Source organism: Mycteria americana, chromosome 24, assembly GCF_035582795.1.
Source record: "Mycteria americana isolate JAX WOST 10 ecotype Jacksonville Zoo and Gardens chromosome 24, USCA_MyAme_1.0, whole genome shotgun sequence".
Lineage (NCBI taxonomy): Eukaryota > Metazoa > Chordata > Aves > Ciconiiformes > Ciconiidae > Mycteria > Mycteria americana.
Genome location: NC_134388.1, coordinates 417681 through 439560, shown reverse-complemented (window position 1 = coordinate 439560; position 21880 = coordinate 417681). Strand labels below are relative to the sequence as shown.

At 44.0% G+C, this 21880-nt stretch overlaps 1 protein-coding gene across 1 annotated transcript in view; it reads left to right on the top strand.

The window, feature by feature from the left end:
- The window catches only part of LMNB2 (lamin B2), a 43185-nt gene that overhangs the window by 8079 nt on the left and 13226 nt on the right, over positions 1–21880 (top strand). The window contains exons 2-5 of the mRNA XM_075523911.1: positions 339–475; positions 13732–13888; positions 14634–14759; positions 17226–17396. Of these exons, the coding sequence (XP_075380026.1) occupies positions 339–475; positions 13732–13888; positions 14634–14759; positions 17226–17396 (591 nt within the window). The remainder of the gene's footprint in view (positions 1–338; positions 476–13731; positions 13889–14633; positions 14760–17225; positions 17397–21880) is intronic.

The following is a 21880-nucleotide window of genomic DNA, read 5'->3' as shown; positions in this document are numbered from 1 at the left end:
TATTAGAAATGAGGGCAAATAACTTAAGATCTGATTGTGGGGTATCCTGATCTGCTTCAGTTTATCTCTTTGGAAGATTTGCATGCTTCAAACATAGTGTGTTTTGTTATGTCCCACTGGGAATAAAAATTAAATCTTGTCTTTGGGACTAGATCACATCTAATTGTAAGTGCATGTTAATTGAAAATGTTTGATATAGAATGTTCTTAAACAACAGAAATCATATCATACATCCTTTTTTTCAAAGAAAGCTATGTGAAACCTGGTGCTGTGTTTCAGTTCTTTGATAGTTAGCCTTTGGGATGTTCTCATATCTGAATACTTTTTTTTCCCCTCAGGTGAGTGGAATCAAGACTCTCTATGAGTCTGAACTGGCTGATGCTCGAAGAGTTCTGGATGAAACCGCCAAAGAGAGGGCTAGATTACAGATTGAAATAGGAAAACTGAGAGCAGAACTTGAGGAGTTCAATAAAAGGTAAGGAAAGTCCTGCATGATTTTTTTGTTGTTGTTGTTTTTAATTAGAATAGGCAATATTTGCAGTGGGAATGATACTGTTGATGCTTCTTAAAATGTCTTTTGGAAGCATTGCAGATCAATGAGAAGATACAGGCTTGTCAGAGGGAAATTCCTCAGCTTGTTGCTACAGCTAGTCAGAGCAGATAATCTAACCAGTATAAACACAAATGTATTTGTAGATATAAGATTAATATACTGTGATTTGAGCAATTCAGACATGTAGAGGCTGAAATGATTGGTTGTGCCTGCTTCTGTCCTATTGTACCTCTCCTTATGTGAGCATGCACACATGCAGCTGCTTGGTAAACTGGATTGAGGAACTGATCTCGATTAAAATTGACCCATCCAAGGAAGGTTAATTTTTAAACACTATGATTTTTATTGTCTGGTTCACTGTATTGACTGATGGCAGAAATGAAGGAAAAGGGCAGCCCTGAGCAATTTAGGAATATGGAAGCAGTGTTGCCTTGAAAATACATGAAGCTACAATGTAAGTGTGCTGGAAAAAAAACTTGTACCAACTACATTTTTAAAAACTGCTGTTTAGTCTGCGTCAAAGAGAATTGGCCTAATAAACTGGCTACTGAAGCCAAATGTAATCCATTATTTCTATTCCCACTAGGGAGTTTTTGTAATGAAATATGTTTAGCAGTTGAAACTTCATTTTGAAATGAATATATGTGGTGGCAAAATGATTTTTTTTTTTTTCTTCTGATTGAATTTTGGTACCTATTTTAGTAGATAAGATTTGGGAGTTAGAGATTTTTCCTGAGTGTGTACATCACCTGTATATGAATGTTGTTGGCCATAAAATTGCTTTTAATCCAGCAGTGCCAGTACAGGGCTACTGTAAGTCTCTCATCTCCCTTCACTTGCATCTACATGGTTATAAAAGGAATGAAGTGTTTCCCTCCCTTGTGTTTTTTTTTTTTCTGCCTAGCTAGTTGATTTATGATGAAGTATTTCTTATTTTCTCTGTAAACTTTCTGTGCTGGGCCTTCTTGTTAAAGTCAGCCATTGGAGATATTTTGTGCACTTTGCCCCTAAAATAACTGTCCAAATATGAAATAGCTATAGTGTAAGCATCTCTATTTGAGTAAGTCGCTGTAAAGCCTATTGAACTTGGTGCACAGTTCTTGCCAGAAGATATGCCTGCATGTGGTCAGACAACTTGTGCGCTATAATTTACAGACGCAGTTAGCTAGGTCTTTGTTAGCCATAAAAAGACCCTATGGTAACTAGGTCAGACATAAACCCCTAAAGTTAACGGAGATGAATACCACCAAGCCCTACTGAGATGTTCCTGTTGGGACTGAGTTCCCTCTTAAAAGCCTTAGGCCAGCAGTCTTGGCCTTTATTTCAGATAATATATTTTGCATGGCAGTCAGTGTTATATGGCCATCAAGGTTGTCTCTCTTGTCTCAATGATAGCAAATACTCTGCTTGCTTGGCTTTTAAAGCAAGCTCCAAAAGAGAGCAGCAGTGGTAACTGGGAAATTGGGCTTATCTCTCCTGTTCTGCAAGATGCTTATTTCTACATTTTGATGAAGGTATCCTTGTCAGAAGTATCTTCACTTGGCAGCTAATGAGAATCGGTGCCAATTGAGTCTGGTTCTCTAGGTTTTCGATAGTGCTAAGAGATTTTTACAAATACCTTGTTGTAGAACGTTGTGCACTTAAAGTGATGGAGATGGTATTTTTCCCTTGGGTCATCTCCCTTGCCCTTTGTTTGGACAACTGAGTTGCCCCTTACCAGTCACTTTGTCGTGGTTTAGCCCCAGCCGGCAACTAAGCACCACGCAGCCGCTCACTCACTCCCCCTCAGTGGGATGGAGGAGAGAATCGGAAGAGCAAAAGTAAGAAAACTTGAGGATTGAGATAAAAACAGTTTAATAGGTAAAGCAAAAGCCGCGCACGCAAGCAAAGCAAGGCAAGGAATTCATTCACTACTTCCCATGGGCAGGCAGGTGTTCAGCCATCTCCAGGAAAGCAGGGCTCCATCATGTGTAATGGTTGCTTGGGAAGACAAACGCCATCACTCCAAAATGTCCCCCCTTCCTTCTTCTTCCCCAGCTTTATATACTGAGCATGACGTCATGTGGTATGGAATAGCCCTTTGGTCAGTTTGGATCAACTATCCTGGCTGTGTCCCCTCCCAGCTTCTTCTGCACCTGGCAGAGCACGGGAAGCTGGAAAGTCCTTGACTAGTACAGCAACAACTAAAACATCTCTGTATTATCAACACTGTCTTCAGCACAAATCCAAAACATAGCCCCATACCAGCCACTATAAAGAAAATGAACTCCATCTCAACTGAAACCAGGACACACTTCAATAACTGGTTAATTCTGCCAGACTAATTTTGAACACTTTTTTGGCTTTCTGAGATAGACTAAATACAAAGAAAATATACCTGGTTTTCTGGTTTTCTTTCTGTTCTTACAGTTCATAGGAGAAGAATTGAATTCTTCCTTGGCTTGAAAGTTTCTTCTACCAGATTGCTTCCAGTCCCTTGAGAAGCTTGTAATGTACTTGGAGTGTTCTCAGGGTGTCCAGCTTGGGTCATGTGGAAAGTTATACTTGTGACGTGGCCAGATTTTAAATGTGATTCTTGCAAACGCAGCTTTTAAAAGTCTGCACAGTGTCCACTTGACATCTAGCTCATGACTGAAGTGTGCCCATGCTGACAGTCAGATGGTGCTTCTCACAGGCCAAGCTTGCTTCAGTGCTTTGACAGCTGTGTATAGTGGAAGAGTAGGTTAGTGTGTAATTTAATGTTCACTATGATTACCTCAGTCTCTCTTTCAAGCTCATGACAGAGGATAGGCTTAAGGATGCCAGCATCGTCTGGCCAGGAGTGATCCCAGACATTGCCACTTCATTGTTCCCTTGGAATAGGTTGGGTTGCTGGTACAGGAGATAATAGACTTCCATCTTGGGACATCTCTCCTCTGGTCTCCCATGTGAGAGACGGAGAAGAAAAGGGATAGTTGGAGTAGGCAGAGTAGAGAAAACATTGTCCTGAAAGGATATCTGGGAAATGTTTCCTCAACATTAGACTGAATTGAACTGTAGTTGCTGAGCCACAGGCTTGCAGGGCTTTTCTAGCTATAGGATCCAAATACAGCCAACCTACTGCTTCAAGAGGTGACTTGCCCTTTCTCTTTTCCCCTAAAGTCTGGGTTTGTGAACATGGAAAGCCCTTTCCTGAAGGCACTGAGGATGCTCCAGGGAGGCCACAGGATGTGGTGACATCAGGCCTAGTTTGTGTCCAAAGGAGCCTGAGGCTTACCCTGCTCATAGTTTGTTTCTGAGTCTGTCCGCTTGCTCAACTTCAGTGGGTTTGGGAAGCAGCTGACCAACCTGCAGCAAGACCCTTGGTTTGTACACAAGGATTTGTGACAAGGCTTATGGTCTAGGAAAGAACATGGTTTGTCTATCAGTGTACTGAACTTCAGAGCTAGCATTTATGCTTATGTCTCTCTGCAACTTGTTCAGATACTGACAAATTATACTACCCCAGTATTCTGTTTGAGTACAAATTCAACTCTTGGTGTTTGGATGCCTTTGCACGTAATTTGGTTGTTTCAGACTTTTTTTACTTACTTACCATGTTACTGATGTCCTAACATTTTCTGGGGTTTTTTTAGTGCTTGGGATAATTGGACAACATCTTGCCTAGTAAGTCAACAACAAGCATCCCAAGGCATTTTCTAGAGCAGTTTGTATTGGATTGAACCAAAGGTAATCTATCTCTGTTAGAAGTCACTCCTAGGCATCTAGAGAAGAGTATGAGGATGGAGCATGCATAACGCTTCTTTGGATTACTCTTCCAGTCTTCAGCAATTCCCCTCAGCTAAGGGACTTCCTGAGGTCCAGCTGGATTCTGTGTAGTAAGCCTTCATGGGGTTGCATTTCATAGTGTGACCAGTATCCTCTGAACATCTGTTTGTAGTGTTCTTAGACTTAGCAAGGGGATTCTGAGCTTACCTACATTTTGTATGAAGAAAAACATGTTTTTGAATGTGCCAGCCCAGTTCCATTTGTTCATTTATCCCCTAATTTTTGTATTTTCTTTCTCCATATTTCCTAAGATTTTCTCTTTAATGATGTCTTTTTTCAAGTGGAAACATCTTACCTACTTAGTTGCTGTTTCTACAGAAGCTGCTCTGTGCCTTCAATCAACATTTTACCCTCTCATTTTTCCCATTTTAGTGTATCCTCTTGGGGAGGAAGGCTGCAGAATTGGAACTTCAACTAGTATTCAAGATGTGGTTGTACTGTTAAGTGTTCAATATCTTGTTCTGTATTTTATTTACTAGTAATTTGCAAAAATAGTTGCATTTTTGAGTGCTCCTGAGCTGCTGATGTGTGAAGAAGGGTAAGCTCCAGATAGTCTTTTACATCAGACTCAGAGATGTCTCCCAAGACCTCTGAGTTGTGTGAGTGCTACAGAACCTTGAAGTGTTTTGTGGTAACCAGATCTGCCATGGCCTCTTTGGGCAGAGGTGAGGTAAGGCCCTCACAGAGCCCTGCTATGCAGGGTTCTTACCCCTGCTTACCTCCAGTACCTTCCCTTTACAAAAGCCAAATTGTCTCTGAATTCTTTTAGGTTTATGCCTGTGCCTACTACTTCTCTTCATTGATGCCTTTGTCTAATTTTACCTATACAAGTATCAGGGTCTGAGTTTCTCCATTTGAAAATTGGTATTTAATTTGTCATTTTCCTTCTTTTAACATACAGTCATTCTGGTCAGGTCCTGCCAAAGCTGCCTTATCTCCAGGCTGGTCAGACTCTGTTCCCTCAGCCTCTTTTAACAGGGCATGTACTCCAACTCTCTGACCGCCTTGGTGGTCTCTGCTGAACTTGCTCCAATTTATCAACGTCTTTATTGCACTGGGGGTGTCCATAACTGGATGCAACAATGGACACAGAAGTGATCTCCTGAGTGCTGATCAGAAGGGGATAGTTGCTTCCCATGATTTACCAGCCATGTTCCTGTTAATACAGCCCAGGATGCCTTTAGCCTTCTTTGCTTCTGTGCCCTGCTGGTTCATAGAATCATAGAGTAGTTTGGGTTGGAAGGGACCTTTAAAGGTCATCTAGTCCAACCCTCCTGCAGTGAGCAGGGACATCTTCAACTAGATCAGGGTGCTCAGAGCCCTGTCGAGCCTGACCTTGAATGTTTCCAGGGATGGGGCATCTACTAGCTCTCTGGGCAACCTGTTACAGTGTTTCACCACCCTCATTGTAAAAAATTTCTTCCTTATTACCTAGGCTAAATCTACCCTCTTTTAGTGTGAAACCATTACCCCTTGTCCTATTGCAACAAGCCCTACTGAAAAGTTTGTTCCCATCTTTCTTACAAGCTCCCTTTAAGTACTGAAAGGCTGCAATAAGGTCTCCCTGGAGCCTTCTCTTCTCCAGGCTGAACAGCCCCAACTCTCTCAGCCTGTCCTCATAGGGGAGGTGCTCCATCCCTCTGATCATTTTTGTGGCCCTCCTCTGGATCTGCTCCAACGGGTCCATGTCTTTCCTGTACTGAGGACTCCAGAGCTGGATGCAGTACTCCATGTGGGGTCTCACCACAGCAGAGCAGAGGGGCAGAATCACTTCCCTTGACCTGCTGGCCATGCTGCTTTTGCAGCCCAGGATATGGTTGGCCTTCTGGGCTGCAAGCACACATTGCTGACTCATGTCCAGCTTTTCACTCCCCCAAGCCCTTCTCTGTGGGGCTGCTCTCAATCCCTTCATCCCCCAGCCTGTATTGATACTGGGGGTTGCCCTGACCCAGGTGCAGGACCTTGCACTTGGCCTTGTTGAACCTGATGAGGTTCACATGTGTCCACTTCTCGAGCTTCTCCAGGTCCCTCTGAATGGCATCCTGTCCCTCAGGTGTGTCAACCGCACCACTCAGCTTGGTGTAATCTGCAAACTTGCTGAGGGTGCACTCGATCCCACTGTCTATGTTGTTGATGAAGATAGTAAACAGTACTGGTCCCAAATGGACCCCTGAGGGATACCACTCATCACTGATATCCATCTGGACATTGAGCCATTGACCACTACCCTCTGGATGTGACCATCCAACCAATTCCTCATCCACCGAACAGTCAATCCATCAAATCCATACCTCTCCAATTTAGAGAGAAGGATGTTGTGGGGGACCATGTCAGAAGACTTACAGAAGTCCAGATAGATGACATCCTTGTCCACTGATGTAGTCACTCCATCACAGATGGCTACTAGGTTGGTCAGGCAAGACTTGCCCTTGGTGAAGCCATGCTGGCTGTCTCAAATGACCTCCCTGCCCTGCATGTGCCTTAGTATAGCTTCAAGGAGGATCTGTTCCATGATCTTCCCAGGCACAGAGGTGAGGCTGACAGGTTGGTAGTTCCCGGGGTCCTCCTTTCTACCCTTTTTAAACAGGGGTGTAATGTTTACCTTTTTCCAGTCACCAGGGACTTCACATGATGGCCATGACTTTTCAAATATGATGGAGAGTGGCTTGGCAGCTACATCAGCCAGTTCCCTCAGGACTCTGGGATGCATCTTGTCAGGTCCCATAGACTTATGTATGTTCAGGTTCCTCAGGTGATCGTGAACCTGAGCTTCCAGCACATTGAGGTGCTGGAGCGTGTCCAAAGAAGAGCAATGAAGCTGGTGAAGGGTCTGGAGCACAAGTCTGATGAGGAGTGGCTGAGGGAGCTGGGATTGTTTAGCCTGGAGAAAAAGAGTCTCAGGGGAGACCTTATTGCTCTCTACAACTCCCTGAAAGGAGGGTGTAGCGAGGTGGGGGTCGGTCTCTTCTCCCAGGTAACAAGCGACAGGACAAGAGGAAATGGCCTCAAGTTGCGCCAGGGGAGGTTTAGACTGGATATTAGGAAATTTTACTTCACTGAAAGGGTTGTCCAGCACTGGAACAGGCTGCCCAGGGCAGTGGTTGAGTCACCATCTCTGGAGGTATTTAAAAGACGTTTGGATAAGGTGCTTAGGGACATGGTATAGTGGTGGTCTTGGTAGTGTTAGGTTTACGGTTGGACTTGATGATCTTAAAGGTTTTCCAACCTAAATGATTCTGTGATTCTCTTACAGTGGGAGGGACTTTGCTCCCCCAGTCCCTGTCTTGCATTCCATCCACTCGAGACGTGTGGGAAGAGAGGGTGCCAGTGAAGACTGAGGCTAAAAAGTTGTTGAGTACCTTGGTCTTCTCCTTGTCTCTTGTTACCAGTTTGCCAGTTGTGTTCATCAGTGGGGGTCCACTTTCTTTGACCTTCCTTTTCTGGCTGATGTACCTGTAGAAGCCCTTCTTATTCTTTGCATGCCTTGCCAAGTTCAGTTCCAGCTGCACCTTGGCCTTCCTGACCCCCTCCCTACACAACTGGGCAGTGTCCCTATACTCTTCCCAGGATACTTGTCCCTGCTTCCACTGCCTGTGCATTTCCTTCTTGCCCTTTAGTTTGACCAGCAGGTCTCAAGTCAGCCATGCTGGTCTCTTGCCTTCCTTTCCTGATTTCTTACACCTGGGGGTTGAGAGCTCTTGCGCTCTGTGGAAAGTGTCCTTAAAGATCTGCCAGCTCTGTTCTGCTCCCTTGTCCCTGAGGACAGTTTCCCAGGGAGTCCTGTTAACTTGGAGCTGTTCAAGGAGTTAGTTTCTTTCCTAAAATTCAGGGTCCTGGCTTTACTCTTTGCCTGACCCATATCCCTCAGGACTATGAACTGCACCAGTGCATGATCACTGTAGCCCAGGCTGCCTCCAATCCTGACGTCACTGATTAGCTCACTTGCATTGGTGACCATCAGGTCCACTGTTGCATCCTGTCTGGTAGGGCTGTCTATTATCTGGCTTAAGAAGTTATCCTCAATGCTGTCCAGGAGTCTCCTGCATTGCCTACAGCTTGCTGTGCTACTTTTCCAGCGGGTGTCAGGGTGGTTGAAGTCCCCCAGCAGGAGGAGAGCCTGTGAGCGCGATGCCTCCTGTAGCTGGAGTAAGAAGGCTTTGTCAATAGGCTCCCCTTGATAGGGTGGCTGTAGTAAACACCAACCACAAGGTTCCCTTTAGTTGCCTTGGTCTCTAATTCTCACCCATAAGCTTTCAACCTGCTTGTGGCTATTCTTCAGAGACAGCTCTTCACAATCTATCCATTTCTGGATGTAGAGAGCAATGCCTCTGCCCCTCCTTCCTCACCTGTCCCTTCTGAACAGCCTGTAGCCATCGACAGCTGCACTCCAGTCATGGGATTTGTCCCACCAAATTTAAGTAATGGCAACCAGGTCGTAGCATTCTAGAAGCATGGTGGCTTCCAGCTCCTCCTGTTTGTTGCCCATGCTGTGTGCATTGGAGTAGAGGCACTTCAGCTGGGCTGTTCACCACGTCACCTTCTTAGAGGAATACACCTTAATTCCTTTGAGGTATTTCACTGGTGTTTCCCTGTTAGCTCCTATTACCTCAGGAGCCCTGACTCATCTCCATAAGACTTCCAGTGTGCTCCAGTGTACCAGCATGTCTCAGAGCAACAGACTGAGGGCCCTTGCTGGCACCCTGTCCCTCTAACCTTAGCGTGTTGTCCCACAGCTTGTCATGGGCAAGCCTGATGTTATCCCCCTTCAAGTCTAGTTTAACTTTAAGTAATGTTCAACTGTAATTTCTTTAGAGGGAGCTTTGTCATAGAGTGAAACTAGTTTTTGTTTCAAATTATCTAATCATCTGCAGAAGATAGGGAGGAGCTGTTGGTTAAGATGTTAGCATCCATACGCATTTCAATTCAGTTTGCAAATGAATAATGGGATATATGACTTCCTGACATGACAAGTGGGATTCAGATGCCTGAACATCAATGTCTCTTGCACTGGTAGACATTGTCAGTTATCCTGTGCTATGGTATGAACCTCCCACAGGTCCTTTTTGTGTCATATGTGCCAGTACAATGTGGATGTTGCAGATCCCAGGGATTAAGTTGAAGCATCCAAATCTTAACTAAACTTAAAAGGGTTTCCTGTGAGGGAGGTCTTCTGGGAAAATATCTTAATTTTCCAATCATTGCCTTCATCGTTGTCATAAAACTGCCTGTGGTTTTTTTATTTGGTTTTTTTTTGTGTTGTGGGTGTTTTTTATGGGGGTTTGGGTTTTTTTGGTGTTACTCACAATACACGTCACTGTCCTTTACCATGTTCTTTGATCATCAATCAAGTTAAAATCAATGATCAGGTTTCAAATGTTAAGTTAAGAAACCAAAACCACTTTGAGGCAGAGGCCTTCACACTGCTTGCGACAGTTGGTTTGCAATGAAAACTAGTAGATAGAATTATGTTTTGTTATTTACAGCTTTTACGTTTGTTGCAAGATGCCAGTAAAGTATGAAAGAAACCTCCTGAAAAGAAATTGAACATGAGACTTGTTTGGGGCAGAGGGGGAAGCACCTTTTTTTTTTTTTTTTCCTAATGTGAAAAACCAACCAAATGTGTGGTATAGTTGATGCTCTAGAGGGAAGGGATGCCATCCAGAGGGACCTTGACAGGCTAGAGAGGTGGGCCTGTACAAACCTCATGAAGTTCAACAAGGCCAAGTGTAAGGTCTTGCACCTGGGTTGGGGCAATCCCACACATGGATACAGGCTGGGTTATGAGTGGGTTGAGAGCAGCCCTGAGGAGAAGGACTTCAGGGTATTGGTGGATGAGAAACTGAATATGAGCTGGTAATGTCCGCTAGCAGCCCAAAAAGCCAACCATATCCTGGGCTGTATCAAAAGAAGTATGGCCAGCAGGTAAAGGGAGGTGATTCTCCCCCTTGGCTCTTGTGAGACCCCACCTGGAGTACTGTGTTCAGCTCTGGGGCCCCCAGTGTGAGAAAGACGTGGACCTGCTAGAATGAGTCCTGAGGAGGGCCACAAAGATGCTCAGAGGGTTGGGGTTGTTTAGCCTGGAGAAGAGAAGGCTCCAGGAAGACCTTATAGCAGCCTTCCAGTACTTAAAGGGGGCCTACAGGAAAGATGGGGAGGGGCTCTTTATCAGGGAGTGTAGTGATAGGATGAGGGGTGATGGTTTTAAACTGAAAGAGAGGATATTTAGATTAGATACTAGGAAGAAATTCTTTACTGTGAGGATGGTGAGGCACTGGAACAGGTTGCCCAGAGAAGTTGCGGATGCCCCATCCCTGGAAGTGTTCAAGGCCAGGTTGGATAGGGCTTTGAGCAACCTGGTCTAGTGGAAGATGTCCCTGCCCATGGCAGGGGGGGTTGGAACTAGATGATCTTTAAGGTCCCTTCCAACCCAAACTGTTCTATGATTCTATGTATGTTACAACAGGTACAATACATACATGTATGTACAATTAGTACCTTGAACACAACTCATGAGTTTAGAGGTTTTTTCTATTGAGCCCAGTTCATAAAGGAGTTGAATAGTTTTACTTTATAAAAAGTGAAATATCTTTAGGATGTTCTAACACTGTTTATATGATATAAGGAACAGCTTATCTTTTTAGTTTAAAGATGTTTGTATTGGGAGTAGGGACATTTTTTTTAATCTAGAATTAAAATATTGTTGTAAAAGTAGACATTCTGATATCATTCTGAAGCAAGTATGGTTCTTTCCTATGTGTTATATAAGAGCTTCCAGCACTTTGTGTGCATCTTTAGCTGCTTGACAAAACTTTTGACTGCTTGAGGGAGGGAGGGGATGAGTGGAGGAGGTATAGATGGGAACATTTAATTTACTAGTGAGATGCACAACACTTGCTTTGGTGGAACAGCACGCTCCCACAAGACTGCTTAACCAGACCTGGTGTAGTGATCAGGGTGCGTTCAGTCATAGCAGAGGTAACTTTGATGGCCTAGTTAAGGAAAGTCTCCTGTCCTGATGTTCATGAAGTGTCTCTTCATATCTTTACCAGTGTCACAGGTCTCCAGGCCAAGCAAAGCCTGGAGGCAGATAGATGTAGGCCTCATCCATCTGCTCCTTTTAGCAGTCTTCCTGCTTGAGCTGGAAGCTCCCAGCTCTGAGCTGTGTGACTGCCTTGCTGCGGCTTCCTCTGCCTGCTACCCTGCATGGTCACTGAAATATTTCCCTTGAGCAAACTTGGCTGCTTTCTGGAAAAAAGAGCTCTAGAGGGTTACCCTAACCTGGTGTCCTTCAAAGAACACTGGCACATCTCAACAGACACGTTGACTGCTGTTTGTAACTTCCAGGCATCTCGGAGACCCTTGTGGAAGCAGGTTACACCTTTGTAAAGACTTCTGTCAATTTTTTTTCATGAAGACAATAAACCAGGCTGAAATTATACATGCGGATAAAAATGTGAATGAAAGCAGCTTGGAGTGTCTTTCAGTGTCAGTGTTCATGAAGGAGTAGAAGTTCCTTATCACTGTCAGGAATTCTTTATGGTGCTTTGTCAAGCTGTACATTGAATGCTTCTGTTCATTCCCATATCCCTAGGACTACTTGCATGCTTCTTGGCTTCTGCAGGTGGGAGGAAGCGATGGGCTGTGTAAGCATACACTGCTGTTCATACTCAATGTGAAGCAGCATTTGCCCTTTAGGGTACTCCACAGGCAGAAGGTTTCCAGATCTGATTGTCTGACACATGCACAGTGGCTTGTCTTACTATGTGACACATGTGATGCAGGGGCGTGTGTCTGGAGAGTCTATTTTGAAGACTTTCTGGTTGCTGCTAAATAACTGTCTTTTAAGTAGAAGTCATTTTTTTGCTATATGTCTCCTGCAAGCTGCTGAGCTTGAAGACACTGCACATATGTTGCAGAACAGGATTCACAGTGGCAGATTGGACCAATGATTAAGAAAAATTGGTTACAGTTAAATGAAAACAAATTCAGAGATCTACACTAAGGAATGCAGAGAGAACACATGAGCCTTGTAGCTAGAGCATATCACAAAATAAGTGTGTTGACTTTTTCTGTAGTTAGAAAAAGATGCACATCATGCTGAAGCATATGAAGAAATACTGTCTGTAGGGCACACCAATACCCCATAAAGCAGAATTTTTGTAAAATAATTCTGGGCATTGCATTTTGTTAGTTATGGGTAAATTAGAAATTCAAGAGGACAGTACAAGTGATCAGAAGTTTGGGAACCAAGACTCAGGATTTGGGCTGGGAAGCAAGGTTTGTATAATCTAGAGCAGTGGTTTTAGACTTTTTTTTCCTTTGCAAACACAATGTTTTTTCTATGTTTGGAGCTGCAGACCAAATACAGAGCTTTTTAAAGCCTATAGGTAGTAGGACTCCTCTTCAAAGTTATTTCTGTGGGCCCTTAAAAGCAGCTCACTGACCACAGGCTGAAAATTACAGATCTATAGAAGAGAAGTTTGACGAAAGGGTAGGAGGAAAATGAATTTTAAGATGGTTTAAGAGAAAAAGACAAAAAGCCATTCCCTGCATTCTTAGTGGTGCGAGACTAAGATAGCAAGCTTAAACTGCAGCAAGGAAGGATTACTTCACAGAACAAAACAGTTTATTAATAATATGATGACACACACCTAGAGAAGCCGCAGAAAGTCAGTATGTTAGAGGAAAAGGTAGACAAATACTTGGTGGGCAGGAGGAAGTTGACCTTGATTTCTGCGAGTTGGATATAACAGCTCAAATAATCATATTTAAAGTGACCAGAGTTGCTTTGCTTGTAATGAATACTGCTGAAGAAATACTGTTTTATTCTTGAAAGGTGACCACATTTCCATAGTGGATTACTTTATTACTTTGTGTGGGAATACATCCTAGGGAATGGGCTTGGCCACATCAAGTACAAAACACTGGGGATGCTCGTGGACCTCTTTGGGAGATGCATGCGCTCTGCTTCTCAGGGGCTGTAGTCCAAAGTGATAGATGTCAGCAATTAAATATGCTGTGCAGCAGTGAGATGAAAAAATACTCTTTACACCTTGTATGTAAAGCAGCTTTATTGTTATCTCTTAGCTGTCAGTTGCCTTCTTGTTTTTTCCCTTGCCTGCCCATGACACATGTTCTTCTTTAGTAGGCAGTGCATTTACAACACATTGGTGGTACAAGCTGTGAGTTTTAAGAGGTGTTCGTGATTGCTTTTATTAGCTGCATTTGCAGATTACTCTAGGAGCCACCTAGTGGTATACTAATCCTAATAAAATGTGCATAATAACAAAACCTCTGTAGTTGTAACCAAGACATGCTCAAGATATGTGTGCACCCACGTATAAACATAATTGACTTTTTGTTTTTTTCAGCTACAAGAAGAAAGATGCAGATTTGTCTGTGGCTCAGGGTCGCATTAAGGATCTTGAAGTGCTGTTCCATAGAAGTGAAGCAGAACTCAATACTGTCCTGAATGAGAAACGCAGTCTGGAAGCAGAGGTGGCAGATTTGCGTGCCCAGCTTGCTAAGGTATGGCAGTGAATGCTTCCTTGCTTTAGCACAGGAGAGTCTGTGTATTGTAAAATGTGTTATTTTTCAGTTAGTTTATAGTCTGAACATCATTGATGCAGCTCACTTACTGCTGAACCTTTGCCTGCCTCTCTTGGATGTAAAACTAAATTGTAAGAAATCTCTGTAAAACAACCAAAGCAACATGGTGTTTTAGAAATTTTGCTAGTCAGAAGCTTTTATTTAAAAATTTCTGGTAAGTGTTTGTATGTTCATGAGAGATCAGGTTACTAAATATTGTCCTTTGTAAAGTCCTGCATAATATTAAACTTATGCTGGAGTACCCAGTGGGACTACGCTAGCAAGAAAAAGAACAACATGCAACATACTGTACTTGAGGAATTAATAATCCTCAACTCCCATTATCATACTGTATTGAAATAATACTAGTTTTTAAATAACTAGTATACAAACATGAAAGCTTGTTGTAAATATTCATAAGCACACACACTCTTCTTGTTTTTTGGGTTTTTTGGGGGGTTTGTTTGTGTGGTGTGTGTGGTTTTGTTGGTTTTTTTTGTTGTTGTTGTTTTTTGTTTTTTGTTTTTTTTTTTTTTTTTTTTTTTTTAATCAGTGACTTGACATTAGATTTGTTGTTCTGGATAATTGGTCCAAAGATGTCAAATGAAGACCATAAAGGGATTCTGGGGGTGGAAAATAGGGATCCAGACAAAATTAAATCTTTATCTTTAAAATTCTTTACTAGGCTGAAGATGGTCATGCTGTGGCTAAGAAGCAGTTGGAGAAGGAGACACTCATGCGTGTGGACCTGGAGAATCGGTGCCAGAGCTTACAAGAGGATCTGGATTTCAGGAAGAATGTGTTTGAGGAGGTATTATCAACCTAGTAATCTCATCACAGTCTGAAGTTTATGTAGCTTTTATTCAAACTGACTATAACCAATTACTAACTAGTCCAGGTAGGGAAAATCACTATTATCCTTGCTGTAAATGGGTTCAGTAATAAAAAAATTAAAGGTTTTGCAAAGAGTTACATGGTAAATCAGTGGCAGAGCTGGCATGACAGCCAAGTGTCATGGGTATTGTTCCACGAGCAGGTGAGCTAATGTAGCAGCGGACTGCTGTGGGAAAGGGAAAGTCTTGTTTCCCCTCTGTGGACCTGGTTGCATGGCCCTACTCCTTACTTGCACCAGCTTTGGTGGTGGTTGGACCTGACGGTAACCTGTTTTCATTGATGGGAACAGTATGCAATTACCCTGTTTTTTGCAGGGGTAGTTTTCTGCCTGTTTAGTGAGCTGAGTTGGCTCATAGTGGTTCTAGTGAGGACCTGAGTTTTTATGCAGTAAATAGTGGGAATGCACAGGTGGGGATTGGGAAAGGGAAGCATGACCTTCTCTCTGTACCAGATGCAAAGTGTTATGTCAGTTTATTCCATCTTGTGAAAACCAACTCTGACCTTTGGTTCTTCTGCAAGCTCATTCAATTAGTGGCTGCTGAGCAACTGCCACATGTTTCTGCCCTTCATCTCACCTATGCTAGTTGTGATGTTTGGCTCACCATGCACCAAACCATTTCAGCCTGATTGACTAGTAAACTACTTAAGGTTTTTTGGTTGAGTTAAATTTTTGCCAGCTGAGTGGCTGAGTTCTGTCTTACCACGGAATCAAACGAGTGCCCAGACTGGATTAAGGGATGGGGCAGGGCTGTGTGGCTAAGGACAGGGGCTGGAGCAGGGCAGAGAAACCAACCAGGTAGATCACTGGTAGATCAGAGTTGTACTGACCATTGTCTCACTTTCATGCCCTGGAGTAATTGGATTGCTGCACGCGACTGCAACAACAGACCCTTGCTTGGTTGTAGGGCCTTAAAATAACTTTGCTTCCTGAGGAGAATTGCGTTGCTACTGACTAAAGGTGAAGCTAAATGAGACAGCAGAAGCTAATCATAAAGCTTGCCGTGCTGAAATGGGGGTGTTTCTTTAGTCATCCTTGGAGCTCTTTGATCCTTGTATGTACCAATTCAACACAGGAAGGAAAAAAGGAATTGGTTTCCCTTTAGGTAAGTGAATTCATTTGGTTCAGTGAAGGGTCCAAAGCTCCATTAGAGTTAGAACATCATGACTGGGAGTGTGGCAAGTGAAGCCTGCTTATTCTAGTGGTGTTGAACTGCTAGATCAGCTCAGCCCTTCATCTGATAACTTTGTAGTCCTCCGTGATATTTTTGTGGCCTCCGAGGGGTCATTGTGTGCAGTTACTGAGAGACTGCTGCTTGCTATTTTTCTTGGTGTAAAAATTCACCACAGAAGGGAAAGCTTCTTCCAGATCACATCAGGGCACGTTTCTGAGAGCAGAAGGGCATGTTTGTAAGAGTCTGGTTTTAGATGTAGAGCATTTCTGCAAAACAACTTGTAAAGTTGCTCTGAATTTGTGTTAGCCTGCTATGACTCCAGTTTAGGCATGCAAAGTGAGCCTTGCTTCACTTGCCTGCTATTCCTCCTTGTGGCTCTGCTGCTACCTTCAGGCCTCCTCCCAGTACTCGGAACCACTCCCTTGTTGTTTGTCCAACCCTGAAGGGAGAAATTGTTTCTTTCTCATACCGTGTATTCAGGCCTGGCCAGGTCTCTGCAGACCGCAACATGAATAAGTGCATGAGTAAGTCTTACCTCACTAGTTTGGGACCAGTCTTCTAGGCACAGAGAACTCTTACTTCTCTAAAACTGAAAATTTCTTATTACAAACTCTGACCAGAAAACATTATATTTATGTCTTCAGGATTGCTTGGGTTGCTGCTTTATTACTAATGTAATCAAAATCAATGAGTAGAGGTCATCCGCTATATAGAAAAGGAGAGAAGATCTGCATATGATTAAAAGTGAAACTTGGAAGATGCCATTTTTCTCAATAATGATTATTTTTTCAATGTATCTAATGATCACAAAAGGTGTTCATTTTTATCTGACTCCTTGTAGACTGCTATTGTAATGTAGGCATGCATTTGTAGTGCAGCACATGGAATCTGTCTTTGCTATGTAAAAGATGTTTTCGTCTCCCCCCATTTTGACTTTTGTAACATAAAACAGCTCCTTACTTAAACTGTATGTGGTTATTTTTAAACCTGTTTTTAAGTCGGATCACTTTTAAGAATTATATCCTGCCAAATGAGAACGGTAACTTGCATCTGTTAGTACATGCAGCAATTCCAAGGCTTAAATGCCTTTAGTACTGTAGCTCCTATATACTAAATAATTAGTACTGAAACAGTTAATTGTTGTCTGAATGTAATTGCTGTACTGTTTACCCTAATGTGGGAATTTGTCCCCTTTTTTTGTGTGTGTGTAGGAAATAAGGGAAACAAGAAAACGACATGAACATCGTTTGGTTGAGGTGGACACTAGTCGCCAACAGGAGTATGAATCCAAAATGACTCAGGCCCTGGAGGATCTGCGAAATCAACATGATGAACAAGTCAAACTGTACAAAATGGAGCTTGAGCAGACCTATCAGGCTAAGGTAACTATTGCTATCCACGGCACTGTGTGACAGGAAGTGCAGTTGGTGAGATAAAAACATTTCCATCAGCCCTGCTGTCTTCAAGGACACAAATAATTATAATTTGAAGAAGCTTTGTCCCAGTGTTCAAATGCCTCCTCTGGTGCTTGCGCGTGGATGCGTTTCCGGGGAGGTTATAGCCAGAGGTAATAGCTAGGAATAGCTTTAGCCGAGAAAAGCCATTTTGTAAGAAAACACATGGAACTATTGGTCATTGCAGAGGACACAGTGGGAATAGTGGATGTCACGCAATAGCTTATTAGACAATGTCTTCTACTATAAGGGCTTTTTTCTTGATGTCGATAGATCCAGTTCTTCCTGCAAAATGGAGGTGGTGGAGGAGACTTGCAATAGGTGCAATATGTTGGCTCTAGGAAGCTGACTACCTGGAGGGATGTGTTGGACAGCTTGAGGAATGGCTGCATTTCAAGACAGCCTTTTGCCTGGATGCAGTGAGCTTAGAATCATAGAATCGTTTAGGTTGGAAGAGACCTTTAAGATCATCAAGTCCAACCGTTAACCTAGCACTGTCAAGTCCACCACTAAACCACATCCCTAAGCACCTCATCCAAACATCTTTTAAATACCTCCGGGGATGGTGGCTCAACCACTTCCCTGGGCAGCCTGTTCCAATGCCTGACAACCCTTTCAATGAAGAAATTTTTCCTAATATCCAGTCTAAACCTCCCCTGGTGCAACTTGAGGCCATTTCCTCTTGTCCTATCACTTGTTACCTGGGAGAAGAGACCAACACCCACCTCTCTACACCCTCCTTTCAGGTAGTTGTAGAGAGCAATAAGGTCTCCTCTCACCCTCCTCTTCTCCAGACTAAACCCCAGGTCCCTCAGCTGCTCCTCACAGGACTTGTGCTCTAGACCCTTCACCAGCTTCATTGCCTTTCTTTGGACGTGCTCCAGCCCCTCAATGTCTCTCTTGTAGCGAGGGGCCCAAAACTGAACACATTATTTGAGGTGCAGCCTCACCAGTGTCAGGAAAAATCACTTCCCTACTCCTGCTGGCCACCCTATTTCTAATACAAGCCAGGATGCTATTGGCCTTCTTGGCCACCTGGGCACACTGCTGGCTCATGCTCATCTGGCTGTCAACCAATACCCCCAGGTCCTTTTCTGCTGGGCAGCTTTCCAGCCACTCTTCCCCATCCTGTAGCGTTGCATGGGGTTGTTGTGACCCAAGTGCAGGACCTGGCACTGAGCCTTGTTGAACCCCATACAATTGGCCTTGGCCCATCGATCCAGCCTGTCCAGATCCCCTGCAGAGCCTTCCTACCCTCAAGCAGATCAACACTCCTGCCCAATTTGGTGTCATCTGCAAACTTACTGAGGGCACACTCAATCCCCTCATCCAGATCATTGATAAAGACATTAAACAGAACTGGCCCCAGTACCAAGCCCTGGGGAACACCACTTGTGACTGGCTGCCAACCGGAGTAAACTCCAGTCACTACCACTCTTTGGGCCTGGCCATCCAGCTGATTTTTTTACCCAGCAAAGAGTACACCTGTCCAAGCCACGAGCAGCCAGTTTCTCCAGGAGAATGCTGTGGGAAATGGTGCCAAAGGCTTTACTAAAGTCCAGGTAGACAACATCCACAGCCTTTCCCTCATCCACTAAGCGGGTCACCTTGTCATAGAAGGAGATCAGGATAGTCAAGCAGGACCTGCCTTTCATAAACCCATGCTGACTGGGCCTCATCACCTGGTTGTCCTGTATGTGCTGTGTGGTGGCACTCAAGATGATCTGCTCCATAACCTTCCCCAGGACCACGGTCAGGCTGACAGGCCTGTAGTTCCCCGGATCCTCCTTCTGGCCCTTCTTGTAGATGGGTGTCACATTTGCTAACCTCCAGTCAACTGGGACCTCCCCAGTTAGCCAGGACTGCTGATAAAGGATGGAAAGCGGCTTGGTGAGCACTGCTGCCAGCTCCCTCCGTACCCTTGGGTGGATCCCATCTGGCCCCATAGACTTGTGTGTGTCTAAGTGCTGTAGCAGGTCGCTAACCATTTCCCCTTGGATTATGGGGGCTTCATTCTGCTCCCTGTCTTCTAGCTCAGGGGGCTGGGTACCCCAAGAGCAACTGGTCTTACTATTAAAGTCTGAGGCAAAGAAGCTATTAAGTACCTCAGCTTTTCCCTCATCCTTTGTCACTTTGTTTCCCCCTGTGTCTGATAAAGGATGGAGATTCTCCTTAGCCCTCCTTTTGTTGTTAATGTATTTATAGAAACGTTTTTTACTGTCTTTTACGGCAGTAGTCAGATTAAGTTCTAGTTGAGCTTTGGCCCTTCTAATTTTTGCCCTGCATAACCTGAGGACATCTCTGTAGTCCTCCTGAGTTGCCTGCCCCTTCTTCCAAAAAAAACCTCTCCTTTTTTTCCTGAGTTCCAGCCAAAGCTCTCTGTTCAGCCAGGCCGGTGGTCTTCCCTACCGGTTCATCTTTTGGCACATAGGGATGGCCTGCTCCTGTGCCTTTAAGATTTACCTCTTGAAGAGTGTCCAGCCTTCCCTGACTCCTTTGCTGTTCAGGACTGCCTCCCAAGGGACTCTGTCAACCAGTCTCCTAAACAGGCCAAAGTCTGCCCTCCAGAAGTCCAAGGTGACAGTTCTACTGACCCCCCTCCTTACTTCTCCAGGAACTGAAAACTCTGTCATTTTGCGATTGCTGTTCCCAAGATGGCCTCCAGCCGTCACATCACCCACAAGTCCTCTTCTGTTCACAAATAGCTTGCAAACTAATATGGACATACTGAGAGGGGCTCCATGTCTAAGGTTGCATTGTCACTTTATTCTTACTGTGGCCTTTGCAATGTTCTTACTAGGCCTAATACTCTCTTAAATGTGTGTAAGCTGTATCACATTTCAATGATTAAGTTAGTTCTGGATTGGAAAATTACTAGATGCAGTTGTGGTTTCAGTGGTGGTGGGCAGCAAACTTCAGGCGAGGTATTGGACCTATTTTGGCCAGCTTTGGTGATGAAAACCACGGTAAGGAAACTGGAAATCATGGAATCGGAATGGTTTGGGTTGGAAGGGACCTTTAAAGGTCATTTAGTCCAACCCCCCTGCAGTGAGCAGGGACATCTTCAACTAGATCAGGGTGCTCAGAGCCCCGTCCAACCTGACTTTGAATGTTTCCAGGGATGGGGCATCTACTAGCTCTCTGGGCAACCTGTTACAGTGTTTCACCACCCTCATTGTAAAAAATTTCTTCCTTATTACCTAGGCTAAATCTTTTAGTGTGAAACCATTACCCCTTGTCCTATTGCAACAAGCCCTACTGAAAAGTTTGTTCCCATCTTTTTTATAAGCTCCCTTTAAGTACTGAAAGGCTGCAATAAGGTCTCCCTGGAGCCTTCTCTTCTCCAGGCTGAACAGCCCCAACTCTCTCAGCCTGTCCTCATAGGGGAGGTGCTCCATCCCTCTGATCATTTTTGTGGCCCTCCTCTGGATCTGCTCCAGCGGGTCCATGTCTTTCCTGTACTGAGGACTCCAGAGCTGGATGCAGTACTCCATGTGGGGTCTCACCACAGCAGAGCAGAGAAGAGGGGAAATGTGAACAGAGGAGTAATTTAATCCAGGAGAATGCTGCTTAAACTTCTTAAAAATATTTGCACTCTTTTTCTTTATCTGCCTGTTGTCGCAGATGAGTGGAATGCACCTCTCAAAAAAGAGAAGCAGCAATGTTTTATTGAGGTAAAATGGTAATTTGACAGAGTTCAGTAAGTTCAATGGAATTTAACAAACAGTGGTTTGACAAGGTTCAGTAAGTTTGGTGGCAAGGTTCACCGTATTAATTACTGCATGGAAGGAACACACAAAGGAAAACTGAGTTAGAATGATTCACACAGAGACCAGAGATGCAAAGAGTAAGGAGGACCCTCCAGTTGAGTCACGAGGTTCAGAGTGGACCCCCTTGCTTTCTAAACTCCTTTTGGAGCCTAGGTGTTGCTGGATCCAATTTTAGTCTCAGACTTGGTTAACAGCTTATGTCTAACGGAATTATCCATACAATGTTTATAATAATATTGAGTAGCTATGTGGATTAGTAATGTTTCATAGTATTAATTCAGCGTGCTACCAGTCACTTACCAAGGATCTGTTGTGGGTGAGGGATCTCTCTGCCTTGGGTAAGGAAGGACCTCTTAGTCTCAGGTAAGGAATCTCTAACGTTGAGAGGCATCCCTGCTCAAGGGGAGAGTCACCTGGCGTGCAGTGCAGCTGCAATTCAGGGAGAGCTCAAATTGGGCCCGTTTGAGGGTGAAGTTATTTATAGGGTGAAGTAGTTGTCTGCTAGTCAATAGTATAGACAAGATAGATGTCTTCGTTTTAGCTCTGGTATCTTGTTCTGTGCATTGGTTATCTTGCACTTCTGGGTTTCAAAATCACCTTTTGAAATATTTTCAAGACACCTTGACTCCCTTGTATGTGAGG